At 49.0% G+C, this 18,935-nt stretch overlaps 1 protein-coding gene across 3 annotated transcripts; it reads left to right on the top strand.

The window, feature by feature from the left end:
* The first annotated feature begins 939 nt into the window (after positions 1-939).
* On the top strand, positions 940-18,734 carry TMLHE (trimethyllysine hydroxylase, epsilon). Of its 3 annotated transcripts, XM_065643485.1 has the most exons (11): positions 940-1,061; positions 1,296-1,484; positions 2,964-3,086; positions 4,248-4,336; positions 6,321-6,504; positions 8,124-8,300; positions 9,011-9,290; positions 10,431-10,550; positions 13,650-13,886; positions 14,614-14,752; positions 15,849-18,734. In XM_065643485.1, exons 5-11 carry the CDS (start codon positions 6,327-6,329, stop codon positions 15,978-15,980), a joined length of 1,263 nt encoding a protein of 420 aa, XP_065499557.1. In that variant the 5' UTR covers positions 940-1,061; positions 1,296-1,484; positions 2,964-3,086; positions 4,248-4,336; positions 6,321-6,326; the 3' UTR covers positions 15,981-18,734. The 3 variants fall into 3 exon arrangements, with proteins under 3 accessions (XP_065499557.1, XP_065499556.1, XP_065499558.1); XM_065643484.1 differs by lacking the exon at positions 4,248-4,336; XM_065643486.1 differs by lacking the exons at positions 2,964-3,086; positions 4,248-4,336.
* Positions 18,735-18,935: the final 201 nt, after the last annotated feature.

Below are 18,935 nucleotides of genomic sequence, written 5' to 3'. Positions count from 1 at the left end.
TCCAGTGCCGCCAGCGCGCTCCCGCTTTCGGATGCGGACCCCTCTGGATCTGTGCCCAAAGGCAACTCAGTCCCACCATCCTGCCCTGAAGATGCTTCGTGTTAAAGAGAAACACGAGGCGCCCGGGCCGGGAGCCGCTGGCCCAGGGAACCCCGCGGTGTCCCCCTGCTCGGGGCAGGGTGAGCGGCGCGTCCGGCTGGGCGATGCCCCCGGGGAACCCTCAGGGCCGGGGGGGGTGTGGGCTCCATCGGGCGGACCCGCTGCCCGCCTGGTTCCGCCGCCTTTAGATGAAAATCAGGATTTTATACCCCAAAAGGTCGCGTCTGCCCGCGTCCGGCCCCGGTCCAGATCGCGCAGGCACCGGCACCACCGCCGCCCCACCGCCGGCCCAGGCCGCAGTGCGCATGCGCCGCCTCCTCGCATGCCCATCCCCTCCCAACCACGCCCCGCGGCGTTCTAGGCTGCACGGTGCCTCTCTATGGTATTCCCCCGGGATGCTCTTACGATTGCAGACATAAAGCTCCACTTGGCGCTCCTGGTAGTGCCGCTCATCACCTGCCTTGGCTGCTCCCTGGAGACAGGCTGTATGCGTGGAGGCTTTCCGCCGCCTCCACGCTCTGGGGACACCGAGGTCCCGATGCTGCGTGTGGCGCTCTAGCTGCCGTCTCAGATCTCTATGGTGTGTGCGGCGCTCTATGCGAGGGCCTCCCAGCCCTTTATAGCCGCTGGGTCCGCGCTTGGTGGTGTTTTCTGCCGCCGCCCGGTGCGGGTCGCGCGTTGTCCCGCTCCGGGCCGCGCTTTGCCCCGCTCTCGCAGAGGCAGTGCTGTCCCGGTCCGTGCTACTCCCTGGGACTGTTCATTCGTTAGCACCTCTATGGCTGCAGACGCTCTACCCCGCGCGTCGCTCTCTATGGCGGGCGGCGCTCGGTGCGGTGGCCCCGCCCCGGCCCGGCCCCGCCGCCGCTCCCGGCCCGGCCCCACCGCAGCCCCGCGGGTTTGGGGCCCGGTGAAGCCGCTTGGGAGGAGCCGGGGCGGGTCTGAGCACCGGGGGAGCTGCCGAGGTGGGTCGGGGACGGGGTGGGGGCTCCCGGTCCCTTCAGCTCCCGGGGCGGCTGGAGCCTCCGGTTCCGGTCCCGCTGCCGGGGCTGGGCCCGCGCTCCCCGGGTCTGTCCTCCCCCCGGAGGCCGCCGGGGGCTGCGGGCAGTGCCGGGGCTGCCCTTGGGCCGCCTCCGCTGAGGGACCAGGAGCTGTAAGTGCAGTTTGTAACGTGGCTTTTTTTTTTTTTTCTTTATAAGGTCGGCGAGACCCCGATTTCAGAGCCTTTGGTTCCTCGGGCGGCACCGGCTTCCTGAAGCACGAGCAGCAGTAAATGTGTGAAAGGTTCCGAGCGGCGTTTTTGACCCTTTGTCACTTGATCAGCGTCCCGGGCCCGTCTGAAGCCTCGTTCCGCCTTTTCCCCCGTCTCAGCCTCATCCTGGTCCCAGGTAACATTGACTGACCCCGAGTCCAGATGGGGAGTGAGACCCCAGATCGCTCAATCTGTGGGTGGCAGAGCTGTTTTCTCCTTTTCCCTGAAAAAAAGCAAACCCCCCACTGCCCGGGAGAGCTGCCTGGCACCTCTCTGCCATGGTAGGACCCAGAGCTGGTGAATGAAGTGATTTAATAATAGCAGTTTACTGCAATAAGAATCCCCACGGGGGATATACCACGAGTGCTGGTTGCTTTGCTTTGCTGCGGTGGGGAAGAATTAGAGCTTGTTTCTGTTAAGCTGTGCAGCCTGACGAAGCTTTGCTTGAGACAGATGAAGAAACTGCAAACAGGAGATGGCAATAAGGTTATGGGAAGCGGGGTCTGGAGTCAGGTGGTTGGTGTTAAACATGGGGTGAGCAGATAATTACCTTTACTTCTAGGAAAATGAAGTAGCTGTGAAGCTGGCGGTGTCTGGGATGTCTTTATTAGCTTCTTAATTTAATTGAAATCCCTCGTGGGGAAGGGCTGGAAGGCAAATCTGATACCTGACAACTGAGATCTAATATAGCTGTCTGCTGTGGTGCAGTCTGCAGGGGGGCAGGAGCCTCTCTCGGCAGGGGAACAGCCAATTTGCCTTTTGTTTCTTCTGTAATTAATAGGTAAGCGAGGTCAGCTCGGGCTGTTAAACCTTTAACTCTGCTGGCAGTCGAGTGTCTGTGCCTCAGAGGTGGCAGCCACGGGTGTTTGTCACCTGGGTTAGTGTACTTGGCTCATCTGGTCCTGCACAGCCCTCTCGAGGCAGCAGCTCTGTCTCAGCCTTTGCAGCGCTTTGCTTTTCATCCACGTTGCCTTTGCTCCAGCAGTGGCACGGGGTGGTGTTTGGGTACGTCTTCCAAAGCAGATGGAAATGTCAGATTAAATGAGCCGTGTGTGGCCTGCCTGAGATTTGCAGATGGAGTATTTCTCAGGCTGCCTTGAAAAACAATTTCTTTTCTTTCTCTTTTTTAAAGTGTAAGGCCTGTTGTGCTCCTGAAATTTTCCTCTTCCTTATGGATCAGAAACCTTTGCTTTAGCCAGATGCTTCTAGCTATGAAAAAGGATGCGTGAGTGTCAGCAATGTTTGGAAATTAATGAAAAACACATGGGTTTGGGGTTTTTTTCAGTGCTAAATAACCTTGAAAAACAGGCTGGACATGCTCGCACAGAGCAATGAAACAGGTCTGCTCCCAGCCCCAACAGACAGGGCATCAGAGCAGCTTCACTAATTCCAGCAGCCCGTATTACCCTGTTTCTGGAAGATTTTGGCGAAAAGTTGGCTAAAGGCCAGAGATTTGTGTGGTTTCTCCTTCCATATATGTTTTCATTGCTGAAACTATTTGGTTACTAATTTTTTCCAGCGCAGTATTTTTCTTTGCTCAAAATGTGAATTGTGCTTTTTATCGAAGAGCTTAAAAATCATTATTGGTGACTTTAAATGCTTCTTGTGTCTGCAGTGTGACAAATTGCTGAACAGCCAGGCGGGAAGTCTCCTGGACAGATGAGCCACTCCTGAGGCCCCTCTTCCTTCCTCCTCCTTTCACAGAGTGTCTCTCGTCTTTTCTCTCAAGAGACTTATGGTAATTCCTCAAATCACAATATATTTGTGTTTTCTGCATTTCCCTCCCGCACCTGCAGCTCTGTTCCTCCTTTATCACCCTGTCACTTCTAACATGGGTTCTGTGCATGCTCCTGTTTTTCATCCACCATGTGGTGGACTCTTGGACAGAATGAGCCACACAGAAAAAAAATATTCACATCTAATGTCTGTGTGGGATTTTGTCTTGTTTTGGCAGACTTGGCAACTGAACATCTCTCCTTTCCTGAAGTCTACTTGTGTTTACGTGCAGGGTAGTTTAATGTTTTCTTCCTCCTGCCCTTTTTGTTTGAATTTCAAGGGAAAGTTTGTCTTGAAATCTCTCGGCTGCTGCATTTAGCTTCTGCCCAGGTGAGCTGCATGTGGTCTGGACAGCATCAAGATGAGAAGCATAAAAGTGAGGTCAACAGGAGGACTGAGGGGAACAGTTAACTGTTCACAGAACTAATTCCAGACAGGAGAGAGCTGTTGGCTCTCATTAAACAAATGCAAAATGTAAATCCTCTCTAATCATATAGATTTTTTGTTTTCAACTCCTCTTACTTTTAGTATCTCTTGGAAAGATTTAATTTCAGGCTTCTTTGGGAGCTGTTTGTGGTGTCTGCTTCCAGCAAGAACAGCAGAGAAGCAAGAGGTCTCATTGATTAGATTAAATATCTGGGTCACTTACCATTACCTGTGTTTATTCTCTGGTGAGTTTTGATATTGGAAGAGGACGAGATAAAAGGAAGTGTGCACACAAAGATAACTATGGCTGGAGTTGCCCCAGGCAGAGGCCACATTCTAAATGGGTTTGTAGATGAGCTTTTCCTATCAGTTTTGGGCCCTGTGTGGGGAGATAGCAGGCATGTACAAACAGCCTCGCTGCTTTTTCCCCCCCATGTTGGGTTAGTGGAGATCCTTGATGTCAAAAAGCCAAAGTGGACAGAGTCTTCCCTCCTGTGTGTCTTTCTCAAAGAATAGTCTTCAGCTTTGTAAGTCATAATGCTTGGTTCAAGGAGTTAATAATTTCTTTAAGCCTTGTAAAGCCAGTATATATCATAGTAAACTCCTGGTTTTCTATAGCTGCAGATTTTCTTTGCTCATTTGTTAAGTTTTCGTATAAAATTTGACTAATTCTTTTTCCTATACTGAATTTTGAAAGCTGGGGCGGAGGTGAAGCATTCACCCAGAATTTAGCAGTGGCATTTCTACAAAACCTGACATTCTGGCTGGAGACCACTGAAGGGCACAGTAAGTATTTGCAAGTGTCCTCAGATGCCTGGCAACTCTGGCTCGGGCTGTGTAAGTTCTCTGGTGCCCCAGTTTCTCTGTCTGTAGTGGGAATGCTGGAGTCTTTCAAGATGTCGCAGCTCCGTCAGCACCTTTAAAGAGTTTCCTGGGCTTTGCAGCGGTGTTTGAAGCACAAGGCCAGTTGTGTTAGCGAAGGTCTTGGTCACTGCAGGTGTCAGGTAGTGGGTAAGGAGCTCCCAGTGCCTCCTCTCCTGCTCCGTGGTCTGAAACATCGGCTTCTGATCTGGAAGCAGCTGATGTTCAGGACAGCCTGATTGCCTACAGATTGCTGAGGAGCGAGTATTGTGTTTTAGCAGCCAGAGAAATCAGAAACTTCGCGCTGAAAATTTTTTGTGGTGCTAAAGCTGTCAGTGACTTGTGCACAGGCCACAAACCTTGCAAAACTCAATGGCTGAAAAGTGTGCATCTGAATCTCAAACCATGTCCTCTTTATAAAAATGCTTCCACTGGTTTTTTGTTCCCTAGAGCTGGCTGGCTGTATTTTCTTTTTTTTTTTCTGCTTAGCAAGTTGTTGTCTGGGAATATGGCACCTGTTGATTTTGTTGTTATTACCAACTTTTGAGATCTCTGCACTGAGCCAACTATGAAGTGGAGAAGCAGGTTCGACAGCCAAAGCATCAGTGCCTGTGCTTTTCAGCTAAGAAAATGGAGGAAAATCAGAAGTCTAGGATAAGAAATGCTTTCAGAGTCTATGTCTTATCCAGTGATACTGCATTTTTATGCACTTCAGACCAAAGCACTGTTAAAATTCTGCTGGTTTAGACCCGACTTCCAGAAATTAATAACCATGACAGGGTGTTGCTTCACTTCTTTAAACTTGTAGTGGTTTTGCCCTTGCTCTTCATGGTGAAGAGCTGTTACAAATCTCCCTCTGAGAAATCACCTTCTAATCTCTAGCCTAAAATTAACCACAGTTGGTTTCTCTTCATGCCAGCTGTGTCCTTCAGCAGAAGCAGACATCTTCCTCCTCCTCATTGTTTTTCGTGCTTTTTCTAGAACTGACCTCATTACTGGATTCCTCCGGTTCTTGCTTCCCTAACCAAGGTCACTTTTCTCTACATCACTGATCCCTGTAGTTCTGCCCAGGAATGGTGAATTCAAACCTGCAGCAGATGAGGCTTTGCCAGGATTTTGCACAAGACCGCTGAACGCACAGCCTTCTCTTCTGGAATTGCTGATAAACCCTAGGATCTCATTTTGTTTCTTCTTGGGACTATTTTCTGCTGTGATTCGTGGTGGTCACAAAATAAGACACCATTGTCTCTGTTTCTTCTGTTTCCAGCTGATGTGCGTGGATTGGATTAGCTTGTTTGTTTAAAAAATTCATTGACCCCCTAAAGGTTAATTCCCTGTTGCTTCCATTAAACACAGTTTTTGAAGGCAGCCAGTCTTCACGTGCAACTTCATGGTCTTCCTCTGAGGTATTGGTGATATCTGTGAAAGTAACTACTGCAGCTGGCCTGAACAAGGTGTAAAGCAGCCAATTCTGAGGAGATCACTGCATCCTCTGTGTGTTATTAACAATACATGTGGATTCTAGATGCTGGAAGAAGTTTGGCAGCGTGCCTGGTTGCGTTGTCACTGGGATGATGCAAAAGTGACACTGGACGTGGCAGTGAAGGTGTTTAATACGAGACTCCAAACTCTGCATTTAGTTATTTTTCTTGTCCAAATGCTGCCTGGGAAGTTGGTGACTCTCTTCTCTGGCCAGGCTGCCAGGTATCATGACCACTTCTTTTCTTCCTTCTCAGTGGACTAGTTCTCACTTGCCTCTTTTGTCAGTAAGCTATAATTGTGGCGGTTGAGACCAGCTCTCCCAGAAGTGCTTATAGTGCCTGGCATGAGAGTGCAGAGCTCGCAACTGGGATGTGATGCGGTAGCACAGCTCAGTCATCTTGTTCTCTCCTCTCCCTCTCTCCCACAGCTCAGGATGTGGTGCAGGAGGCTGTCCCGGCTGTTCGTGGTGCCGCACCGGCCGACCAGAAGCACCAGACCTCGCCTGCCTTGGCTGCCCCGTGACAGGACTGTCCCCGCTGCTGCCACTCGCTGGCATCACACAGCCCCGGAGTCCCTGAAGTGTGCATGGCAGTTACACGGTGATCACCTAGGTGGGTGTTTTGGGTGCATGTGTACCTGCTTTGGGATCTGTTTGGGGAGAAGAGCAAGATTTTCTTGACCTTGTCCCCTGGAAGTGTTTTGGTTTTTTTTCCCCCCCTTGTGAAATGGCCTGTGTTAGAGAGATGCACACGAAGTCTGTGTTTCTTGCTTCTTTTGGGAATTCCTAAAGGCATGTTGGAGCAGGTTTGTCTGCTAGTGCCAAGACTTCAATGATAACTGAGGCAACGCTAAATCAGAAATCAAATCAAGGGAGTCCTGAACAAGAACTGCATCTAAGCCTTGCCCTGTCACTCACTTATTTTTCAGGGCTCTGACTGGCAGGTGGGATGGCTGGTTTGGTGTTTGCCCAGCTATCTTGCCTCCACTTGTGCAGGTTTTCCTTAAAACTGACCTGTGAAACCCAGTTGTTGAGGCAGGTTTGCAAGCAGCCTGTCTGTGTGGCTGGAGGGCAGGAGCAGCAGGGGGGCACAAAAGCCTTTTTAATGCAAATTGTACCTCACTGAGAGACTGCTTGGAAAAAAAAGGAAGGAGAGTGTGTCTTAATGTGAAGTAATACAGCAAGCCAGTTATAAATGTTGTCTGACACTGGTTTTTGTCATTTTGAAGGTGACTTGGCAGGGGGTTGGTACTCCGAGTCACTTGGAAGCAAAGGGACTTGCTTGGTACTTTATCCAGCACAGCAGCCCCAAGAAAGGATATTGTTTTCACACTTCAAAGTGACCTCGGATACTCTGGTTTCAAAACTGAGTAAAGCTAGAGCAGGAGGAGCAATCCTTCACCTCTGCCGGCTCTGACCCCCTTCTGAGGGGCTTTGAGTGTCCCTAAGCTGTCCCAGGGCAGAACAAGGAGGAGAGGCTTTATTGTCATGCAACACGGATGGCAAAGCTCTGTATCAAGGTCTTGATCATAGAATCACAGAGCAGTTTGCGTTGAAGACACCCTCAAAGCTCATCCAGTGCCACCCCTGCCATGAGCAGGGACATCTTCACCAGCTCAGGTTGCTCAGGGCCCCGTCCAACCTGGCCTGGGATGTCTCGAGGGACGGTTCATCCACCACCTCTCTGGGTGACCTGGGCCAGGCTCTCACCACCCTCAGGGCCAACAATTTCATCCTCATATCTAGCCTGAATCTCCCCTCTTTTAGTTTAAAACCATCACCTCTTGTTGTTCGTAGTGTTTGTGTAGTTTGGATGTTGGTGTGATTATTTGGTTGACTCTTCTCTGTATTTCTGTGCTGGGGTCTACAATGATGTCATGTACAGCAGCTGCTGTGCTGCTCTGAATTTAGTACTTGTGGAAGAGAGATGATAAAGGTAAGTATGTTTGTCAGCCGTGCTCCTCCCTGTCGCAGGACAAGGTTGCCTGCAGACTGGGTAAGAAGGGAGACCTTGGCAAGATCACTGACAGCCAGGCCTTCTAAGAAGATATTCTGCCTTGTCTTCATCATCTGACAAGCTATTTTAATTTACGTAAAGAGGTGCTAAGTCTGACAGCCTCTGCATCCCCTATAAGTGAGATCATAACTTGTGGGCTCAACATTTCAGTTCTTGGCTTTGTTTTTTCTCGCTGTTCACATGAACACACCTTCTGAGCCTGTCCATCTTTGCAGAGCTCAGGTATGCGAACACCCTGATGCGTTTTGATTTTGTCTGGCTGCGGGACCACTGCCGCTCGGCTTCCTGCTACAACGCCAAGACCAACCAGCGCAGCCTGGACACAGCCAGCGTGGACCTGGGAATCAAACCCAAGGCTGTCCGAGTGGATGAGACCACGCTCTTCCTCACATGTAAGTAGCAAAGCGATTGTGCTCTGTACAGACCACCAGCCCTGCTTGGAGGGAGCCTTTTAGGTTTGCTGGGAGAGGGCAGCCCTATCTCTAACTCAGTAGCTGTTTTGGAAAGAGATTTAACTGTAAGCAGATTTTAAATGCTGCTCTTCTGAGCAGGCTGTTGGCTGTAAACATGCCTCAGTCTTAAATTTGTGTCTGTTTTTCCTCCCCCTCTCCCCCAGCCTTTTTTGGGTAGAGATGTGTCTATCTTCAGTGTCTGGATAAGATAGGTAGTGAACAGATTGGTTGAGACACGGTTGGTTTTCTTTTCCTTACCCTGTCCTCTTTCAGCTGGTATCACTGATCAGAATTCACATTTTCTGTCCGTTCTCATCAGCTTCCTGGCTGCTTTCTTCCTTTTGTTGTCTCTTAGCTTTATTTATGGGCTTGTCTTCAGTGCTTTACTTCTTGGAGTCCTGTCAATAGAAAACAGAACCACTGAAGTTGAAACACTTAGCTCAGAATTTGGAGTTGTTGCAGCAACAGCAATGCTTTTAGGACTCTTGGCCTTAGGCAGGTGATATTTCGGATGGTATCAGGGTGCAAAGAGTCTGTCACAGACAGAACTAAAAAGGTGAGGACTGTCCTAGAGCGATGGTTGCGCTCTACCACGATCTTGGGCTGTTCAGTGCAATTGCGGTGACTGTGACTCTTCTCCCTTGTCGAAGGGCCGGACGGGCACGTGACACGCTACGGGCTGGAGTGGCTGGTGAAGAACAGCTACGAGGGGCAGAAGCAGCAGGTCATGCACCCACGGATTCTCTGGAACGCAGAAATCTACCGCCAAGCCCAAGTTCCTTCTGTTGACTGCCAGAGTTTCCTGGAAACAGATGAGGGGCTGAAGGAGTTCCTGCAAAACTTCTTGTTATACGGGATTGCTTTTGTAGAGAACGTCACTCCTACCAAAGAGGACACAGAAATCTTAGCAGAAAGGATCAGCTTAATCAGGTAACTAGGGCTGCCCTGGGAAGGCCACTGAGCTTTGTAGAGGAGCCTCGAAGGTTAGGCTGTTGTTTTCTTTTTGTTTGGAAAGGTGCCGCCCCCTCCGATCCTGTGTATTGTGCGGTGTGGCCTGGTTTGCAAACAAAAGGTCTGGGTCTTTTACAGCCCCTGGCCGCTCCGTTCCAACAGAGGTGCAGTGTTGCACTGGAGGATCTGAGCTCTTTTTAGGGGAGAGCCTGGAGTCGCTGGGTTATGGAGCTGCTTCAGGAGCATGCAATGACTTTTGTGACAGTGGGACTGCACACAGAGAGGAGTGACTGAAGGAAGGAGCCTGTCTGGGAAGACGAGAACTTTGCAAGGAGAGACATTTCCTGTTATGACTTGAAAGGTTAGGAGGGCAGCCCTGGCCATGGGAGCCAGGGAGATCAAAACCAATTTGTAGCTCTTGCTAAAGAAAAATACTGAGGAATGTTTCTTCTGTGTTTGTGTAAAACACACCAAGAGCATGGCAAGCTGGGGTTTGAGTTTCAGGTTTTATCCAAGCTGCAGGAACAGTTTAGCTTGCTTTGTGCAGTTGGAAGAGGAGGAATTTCTTTTAATCAATAGTCACTCCAAATAGAAATGAAGGGCTCCAAGGAATATCCAGCTCACTTTTTTCTCCAGGTACCTTCACTCTGTAGCCCCTGATTACCATTTGTCTTTGTCTTCTGTCTGTTCCCTTCTATGCACATTGTAGCGGGAGGTGGGTGAAAATGTAGGATCCTGAGAAAAAAAATGTGATTATTAGGCAACCCTGTGGTGGGTACAAGCAAGGGCTGGCTTCACACTGGCAACTCCTCATGTCGCTCAGTGGCTTCCTTGATTTGACTGGGGCTGATGTTTGGTGTGGAAAGATGATCTTGTATTTGTGGACAGGAAGCAAGACTCATTGCCGTCAGTGTGCTTGGGGAGCAAAAAGAGAAATTTAATACTAGAGGAGGCATAAGATGCGCCATCTCTTGACAATGTGGATTTTGTTAAGTTGTTCTGTTTAAATTTACTCTGTACGTAGGATGGAGGGGAGTATCTTCAAATGCCAGAGAGGATCTGCTTTTCTGCCAGCTGATCCCTGCAGCACTTTGTGATAACTGCTCGCCTCTTTTGTAGGGAAACCATTTATGGTAGAATGTGGTATTTCACCTCTGACTTCTCTCGAGGAGACACTGCCTACACCAAGCTGGCTCTGGATCGTCACACAGACACAACGTACTTCCAGGAGCCCTGCGGGTAAGCGTTTTTGCAGGGTCACAGACACACGGTGCGGAAGGCAGGAGGAATTCACAGTGATGCACTTGCTAGCAGTACGGGCTTCATTGCCTCCAGTGCTGCTGATGGGATATATTTCTACAGTCACACGGCAATGGTTGGTCCTGTCTGATCCCTGCGGAGAGGGCTGGTCTGTAGATGACTTTTTCCTATGTCTGAAACTTCTAGGTCTTGCAGAGTGCAGGCAGTGAAGGACTTGGCTGTGAGGTAGCCACCTGCTGCTTGGTGTTGCTGTGGTTTAAGTTATCTTTGCAGCCACAAAGGCGGCTCAGTGCTGTAGTCATTTCTGTGCCACCCTGACACTTATCTGACAATCTCTTCTGAAATCAGTCTCTGAAGTGACTCACAGCGTTTAACCTCACAGAAATCAGGAGCTGAATTTACTCGTGGTTTTACTTGTGGCAAGGCTCAGCTCCTCCTGCAGCAAGTGCCCCTTTATCAGCCGTTGTAGAAAGTTGCTCTGAAAGTTTGCTTTGACCCTGCTGACCTGGGGCAAGCCCTCCTCACCCCCATCAGCACCGTTTTGTTTTGCTGGCTGAGCTCTGTTACTGGCAGCCTTCAGGGAAACAGGGAGAGCAGTTTGCCTTGGCACAGCCTGCGGTAACAGTCTCTCTGCCCTCTCAAACTGTGAATGGTGACTGACGTACATGCTGTGCTAATGTATGCACTGCGCAGTCACGCTCCTTCAGTTCAAACAAGTTGGGCTTTGCATTTTGGCAGTGGTGCAGCCCTGTAGGTAGTCAGAAACCGGGCTTCCCCAGCCCTTGGAAGTTCATGCCTGTCTGTGCTTTTAAAGGCAGTTTGTAGCTACAGCACTGTTTCCCAAATTTTAGTTTGCAAACTGCTTTTCTGATACAGCCTCTGGGCTGTGAGTTTTACAGAGAGCCGGAGAAAGGAGGAGGCAGCAGCCCTGGTCATGGTTCACAATGAAGTGCAAGAGATTTAGGCTTAATTTCTAGCTTAATTATTTTTTGTCTGCTTTCATCTGAATCAAGAGGGGAATCATAAGGAAATGGCCTGGGGGAGAACCGGTCGTGATCTCTTATGGAACTAGGGCTACAAAGAGAAGTCATCCGGTTCCTGCCCCAGGGCAGGATTAGCTCTTCCCCAGTGAGGCTGTTAACTTGCTAAACATCTTAACGGGAAAGCTCTGTGGTGCAGAGCTGTGAAAGCAGAGCAGGACCAAGGGCTGGGATCTGTTGGCTGCATGTGGATTTTAGAGCAGCCCATCAGACCAGGGGGGCTGCACTACCCAGGTAGCACCCAGAGCAGGTGCCCAGCCAGACAGGAAGCTTTTGGGTGTAGTGTTTGTTTTAAAGCAGCTCAGTAAGATTTTAGTTTGCTCTGTGGAGATTATATGTGCAAAAAGCATAGGTCATGCCACACACTTCAAGCCAGATCTAGTTGACTTCTCAGCTGTAGGTGAATAGCTGACTGCAGAGCCCATGTGTTTTCATGACCTGCACAGTGTTACCTGCCTGGCTGACTTGTTACAGGAGCTCTCAAAATCTTCCCCAAAAAATCAAACAAAAAAATAATTAGTAATCAGAAATTCAGCTTACAAAAGAGCTTTGGTTAAACCGTTCCATGCCAGAACTATAGAGCTCATTAGCTATTTCTATAACTTTCTTTTCTACTTTAGAGGGTTCCCTTTGGATAGTTGTATTCTCATCTGCAGCCAACTGCAGTGTATCAAGCAGCAACAGCATGGACTAAATTAGCAGGGCTAACCATTTATGATCTGCAATTCTGCAAAACCATAGTCGTGCAGGAAGAACATGAATTTCTGGCTCTCCTGAGCCCCTATCTCTGCCAAAAATCCCCTCTTCCCAGACTGTTTCAGACTTGCTTCCAAAACACTTGAAACAGTCTTTGACCTGCTTCTAAATGAAATGAGGTGTTTTTCAAGAAAGATGTGTTCATTTGAATGTCTGCTTTCCCCCTCTGCTTTGCCTGAAATTGCCAAATCTGACAAGTCTCAAATTAAATTATTGCAAATTGTAGAGGATAGAAGCTCCCAAAGCTATGGGGAAGACTGCAGCATCGTCTTGCTTGTCAAGTACCAAAGATCCTGCCCTCAGAAGAGGTTTTCTCAGCACCCCAAGCTTCAGGAGCCAGTGGTTGCCTTTGAGGCACAGAGTGTCCTTTGCTCCAGTGCCTGTGGACTGACTTTGTAAAACTATCCTGAAACTGTTGTGGGTATAGGGTGGTTGGAGCACCCAGGTGAAAAGGTGAGGGTGGAGCTGGGAGGTCCTGCCACATCACTTGCTGTGGGACAGGCTTAAGAGGCCCTGAAGCAAGATGAGAAGATAAAGGCTTTCCCAGAAGGTCACAATTAATTTTCTGCCAAGTGAAGTGGGTACACGGAAAACTTGGAGTAGGTGGCTCGAGGCAGCTCCTGTGTGTTTGTTCCTAACAGTACAATGCCTGCCTTGCTCAGACAAAGGGAAGGAGAAGCTTCAGAGAAGTAAAAGAAGGACAAAAGCTGAGTTGGATGGCTTCTCTCTAGGGAGGGGGGTGTCCCTGTAGGTGAGCTTCTCTTTGGGGACCTCTCTTCTCCAGGCTTTCCAAAGGGTCTTTAACGTGTTGCCTTGAGGGACTTCTCCTGACCGTGTGTGGGAGGCCATGGCGTACGTGCCTTTCAGAATCACCCTGGACTCCCGTTGTAGTTCCTGGAGACCTCAGCAGCACAGCCAGCATTTCTTTAACTGTCCTTTTGTTCTGAGGTGTTGTAGGGAAGTTAATTTTATGCTTTCGAACCTCTGCATCCTCCTGCCTGGATGGTGATACGTGCCTGATCCTACACCACTTGAAGTCTCCCAGACTCGCAGCACTTGATTTGGGAGGCAGCGTAGGCAGTTAGCCCTCTGCTCAGAAAGCGAAATGTGTGAGATGGGGCCTGAAGAAACGGCAAGTACAGCCAAGCAGGTCTTAGCAAAATGAATCCTATTACAAATAATCATGTCACAACCATCAGGGAAGTGTGGTGCATCCATCTACATCTGTCTGGATCCCTGGGGACCAATGTCTTTTATGCTCTGGATTCTCTCGCCCATACAGCATCCAAGTGTTTCACTGCCTGAAGCACGAGGGCACGGGCGGGCGGACGCTGCTGGTGGATGGTTTCTACGCGGCAGAGCAGGTTCTCCAGCAAGCCCCTGACCAATTTGAGCTGCTCAGCAAGGTGCCGTTGAAGCATGAGTACGTTGAGAACGTGGGAGACTGTCACAACCACATGATCGGAGTTGGGCCGGTCCTCAATGTCTACCCCTGGAACAACGAGCTTTATCTGATCAGGTAACATCAACACGAGGCCTCTTGCTTCTGGGGAGGAGAAGGGATTGTGGCAGTCAATAGTGGTTTTCCAGAAGATACCATAAACTAAAAACCAACATATGTTTGAGGGGCAGGAGTAAAACCACAGAAACAGCCTGTGTTTCCTCCTGGGCTATGCTTTGCTGCTTTAGAGAAAGTGTCAGAACCACTGACACAAAGATGGGTGTCAGTGCTGAACTTTTATTTTTCACTCCTATCATCCTCCCTTCAGCTCCATGCCCTCATCTCACTTCATTTGAGAGGCAGTAGAATTCAGCCTTTGTCTGAAAAAGCCTCTAGAAGCTAGCCTGGCATACGGGGAGCAGGGAGAGCACAGACGGGTTGCCTTCCAAAGGAAATTCAAGCTGCTTTCTGCAACTCTGGCTCGGCTTACTGCAGGAGGCTCTCCAGGACTGCTTGGCACTTTTATTCTGAACAGCCCTCAGTCTTGCCCATTGCTGTGGCACATCCTTCAATGGAAAACCTGCAAGAATGGTTTTACACTTGGCAGTAAATTGCTTCTTGCTCCCAGTGTTGTGTAATCTCCTGTAAGTCCTGCCCTTGTGGCATAACCTCCCTAGCCATCTTCGTCTCTGTAGCCTCTCTTAAACACTGAGTAATCCTCCTGGCTCCTGAGGTTCCCTTTGGAAATACTCGGCTGTGCTTCTGGAGCCACATGGACAGCCTCTTCTCTCTTCTTTACTTCCAGATACAATAACTATGATCGTGCTGTCATCAACACTGTGCCTTACGATGTTGTGCACCGCTGGTACGCTGCTCACCGCACACTCACTGCAGAGCTCAGGAGACCAGAAAATGAACTGTGGGTCAAACTGAAGCCGGGCAAGGTAGGACTGGGGTGGCTCGTGCGTGTTTAGCACAGGCAGCGTGGCCCTTTGAATGTGCAGGCTTGTTGCCACTAAGGTAAATGCTTCCTATGCTGTAGTTTTCCTCTTTACAGCTGTTCTGAGGTGCCATCTGTTACAGTACTGGCATCTGTCATGTATGTTGCTGCTGTCCTAAAACAATACAAGCTTCCAGATAAGGCAGAAATGTTTAATTTGAACGTGGCCTCAGATTAAGGTTAGTCCCGACTGGGGGAGAGGAGGAAGATCTTTCCAGTCACTGAAATGAGGGCACTCTGAAGCAGAGAGGCTGGAAACAACTCTAACTTCCAGAAGAAAATGGTGTTTTGATAGAAATATAAAGATGTGGGAAGCTAAATTGAATTCTGTTCTGAAGTTATATTTAAACCCTTACATTTCCAGTGAATCACAGCAGACCTAGGCTATCTTCTCTGTCCCAGAAATGCCTGAGGTGCCTTAGCACGCCTTGGTGTTGAAAGGAAAAAGCTCTGCCCCATGTTTGAAAGGCTGATGCTGGGTGCAGCTTTGGAGGATCTTAAAGAGCTCGAGCCACAGTTGTAGACTGGAAGGTGTTACGGTGCCTGGCTCCTTCCTTCAGCTGTGCCTTCTTGAAGGGGGTTTTATTCCTACAGAGTCTAGATACAGCCTGAGCCCAGGGCCCCAAAAATGAAAGGGTCCAGCAGGGAAGATGATCATATCAGAGCCCCTACACCTCTCTGTTCCCAAGGAGGCAGAAGTGACACTGAAGAGTCAGGAGAAGGCCAGTTGCTGTTGCTGGTGAACTATTGCTCAACCCGAAAAGCAAAGAAACAGCCTAGAATGTATTTCTGCGCTTTGCTAGCTGTGGTTAGCAGCAGAGCAGAACTGCTGGCTTCAGGTAAAACAGCTGTGCTAAGTCAGGTGAAACATCTGGCTGTGGTCTCATGCGCTGTCTGACAGTGTTGAACAAGAAGAGTCATGCCCACCCTGGCAAACCCTTACCTGCTCTTCCAGTCTCCAGGGCTCTCCAGCTCCAGGACCTGTCCTGTCAAGGTGCTGGCTGCAGTGATTGTCCTTCTGATGGCCTTTTCTCCTGCAGGCGCTGTTCATAGATAACTGGCGCGTTCTGCATGGCCGGGAAGCGTTCACAGGGTACCGCCAGCTCTGCGGCTGCTACTTGACAAGAGATGATGTGCTGAACACTGCACGCTTACTGGGACTGCAAGCTTAGCCCAGACCATCCTCCGCGGAGAGGCAGCCGGAGCTCCAGCATCACTGTGCCCATGTGTCACCAAGCCCAAGATGTTGCACTCAGACACCTCCACCATCTCCAGGCAGCTCTTGGTGCCTGCTCAGGAGAGGGAGCGGGTGGAAGTCAAAGGTTTTGGGAGTTTGACGAGACCGTGTTCTGCCTTGGAGCGTGGTCAGCTCCTCCTGGTCTTTGCAGCCAGTCTGTCTTGGCTCTGCTGAGTGAGGGTTAATCACACCATGGGAAGCGCTCCCAGCACCTACTGATAGAAGTGCTCCTCCAATCAAGTGCCTTCAGGATTTGAAATCTTTGCATTTTTTCCTGTTTTCAAGCATTTTTGTCAGCTGGCAGTTCTAGTTTATTTTTCCTTAGCAGAGCAGAATGGAAATCTTTGGGGTTTTGTCTCACTCCAGGCTGGACTTTACCTCCTCTAGAGAAAATGAAAATCTATGGTCCCTATTTGAAAATGCCACTACTCAAACTGAGGGCTGTTGGCATATCTCAGTGACTTCTTAAACCTATGACGTACCCCTGTAAGAGTCTCTGACAGAATCCATGCTGCTTGAGGGATGGCCTGGAAAGAGAACCTGGTGTAGTTATGTTATTTCTGAAAAGATCAGGTTAGAAGGAAAGGGGGAAGTAGCAAGATCTGCATGTTGGGAAGCAGAGACGACTGTTAGACAAGGGTTGTATTTCTCATGTTTCCCTGACTTCCAGTAATGCTCGTGTTCTTTCCACCTGTTGCACTGTGCTTGTATCAAGGAAGAAGGCTCAGCAGCTACAGTATTTGCTGACAAATTTCCTGCTGTGCCTGCTCTTTCCTCTTTTCTGAGGAAGGAATTTGTCTTGGGGCAGCTTTACAGTGGCTGCTCGATGCAACTGACCTTTCTCCACCCAGTTCTCCTGCATATGAAGGTAATAAATATAGAGGTGCCTTGTGGCTCCTGGGAGGATAAACAGAGTCTGGCACATTGCAGGGCAACAGTGTAAGGAACAAAAGCAAATCCTATCATTATTAGAAATACTGGAGTTTTAGAACCAGGAGGGGATTTTAGGATTTGTTTATTTTTCTTTCTTCCATGTGTTTGGAAGTGCTCCCTCCACTCTGACTAGACCTTAAAACAGGGCTGGTCCCTCTCACTCCTGACTTTCCTGTGCAAGCAAGATGCTCTTGTGTCCAGGGTACAAGTGCAGCGCAGATGCAGATGTGCTAAACTTACTGCCCTCATTTAATCTAAATACTGAATATATTGATCCTGCTGTTAAGAGATGCTCTTGAAAGCTTCTCTTCGCGTGGAAAGAGCCCTCCGATGTCTTTTGTGGTGTTTCCAGCCTGCGGTGAGCTGCAGTCATGGGGAGTCGAAAGGAGTTGGGAGTGAAGGCTTGGCAGGAAGGTGTTGATCCAAGGGTATGTGAGGAAGTGAGACATGAGCAATGGTGGCAGGTGACACAAGCTTCAAGTGAGCTGGCTTCTGTCAGGTACGTCTCCCAGGGCCTGTGAAGAGCAGCCTCAGCCACAGGCAGGAACTTGAATTTTCCTCTCAGCCTTGAGCAGCCTGCAGTGTACGCTCTGTTACTTTCTTTGTCAGACCTTATGTTTACAGGTTCTACTTAGGTTACACCGGTTACACCAGCACAACTTAGATGTGAAGTTTTACAAATCCTCGTTGATCATGTTGAAGTGACAAACCACAGCGGTCACAGGTGCTGTCCTGCACACAGCCTAGCTCAGGTGCGCTGGGGTTGGTGAAGCTGTGGCCTGGAGCATAGGTGACGTAAAACAATCTCTGTGTTAGTCGACAAAGGACCCTGGTCAGTATTTGAAAGAAACCCTTGAGCGGTAGAGCCCTCTTTCAAATTATTTGAGGATATTGAGGGTTCCTTAGCTCTTTTTTGCTCCCAGGATACGAAGGAAAGCGCTTGGGTGATCTGGAAACCTTCCCTTAGTCAATGAGATCAACTGTACCTCACCCTACTCAGGGGACCTCTGTCAGCTACAAGAAGCTGAAAATCTGCCACCACCCTGAGCTGAGGATGCAGGATGCACAAGGGAGAACCGACCAAAGTGTATCGATGACAGATTGTTGTGACATAGGTGCCTTTCTGACAAGCAATGTGGTGACTGTAGCTCTGCCTCCCACTGCGGAGTGTCCTCAGACACCAGCCTCCTCTTCTGAGCCAACTCCAAGCCAATGCACTCCTCAAGGTGATCGTGTGATCTGTTCACGGTGAATGTAGAAGAAAAACATTCCTCGTAGGTATTATTCAAATTAATTTAGCCACCCAAACAATAAAATGGGGAGTGGATGGAGCTTTGTTTAAATCTTGTGCTTTACTTCTCCCACCTTCCCAAGAGGGCTAAATTCTTCCTAAGCAGCTTGTGAGCATCAAAACAGGACTTCTTGGCACTTGCTGCCTGTCTGATATGGGCGTTTGTCGTGCCATGTTATGGACGAGGCTCTGTTTGCTTTAATGATACCAAATCAGTTTTTGTAATCAAACTTCTTCGATTCTTTCAGCCAATAAATGATTAACTGCTTCCTTCTCCCTCCCATTACACTGGTGATCCCATGTATGTGTTTCAGAAAATGTCTTAAGCTTAGAAATCAAGTCTTCAAATAAATGATTTGTAAAGTGGTCACCTTAAAAAAAAAAATACATATTCCAAGGACTCATGAACTTGAAAATAAGTCTGTATCACCTATTAAAGGTGGAATAAACCTGAGGAGCAGTTAATCAATGAGTTTTTGTTGACTCTCATCGTTCATCCTTTCCCTGGCCACACGGTGGCAGAAGATGCAAGAAATTTAAAAAGTCTACTGACAAGTTCCACCCCAGTGATGCTGGTTCTGTTTCTTCTGTGTGATATCCATTTCTCTGGAGAACCCCAGGAATTGGTGTTCAAAAGCTTATATGAGTGAGCATTTTTAAAGAGCT

The sequence above is a fragment of the Caloenas nicobarica genome, chromosome 12 (genome assembly GCF_036013445.1).
Source record: "Caloenas nicobarica isolate bCalNic1 chromosome 12, bCalNic1.hap1, whole genome shotgun sequence".
NCBI classification, from domain to species: Eukaryota; Metazoa; Chordata; class Aves; order Columbiformes; family Columbidae; genus Caloenas; species Caloenas nicobarica.
Note: the sequence above shows the minus strand (reverse complement) of the source record. Positions and strands in the feature narration are given on the sequence as shown.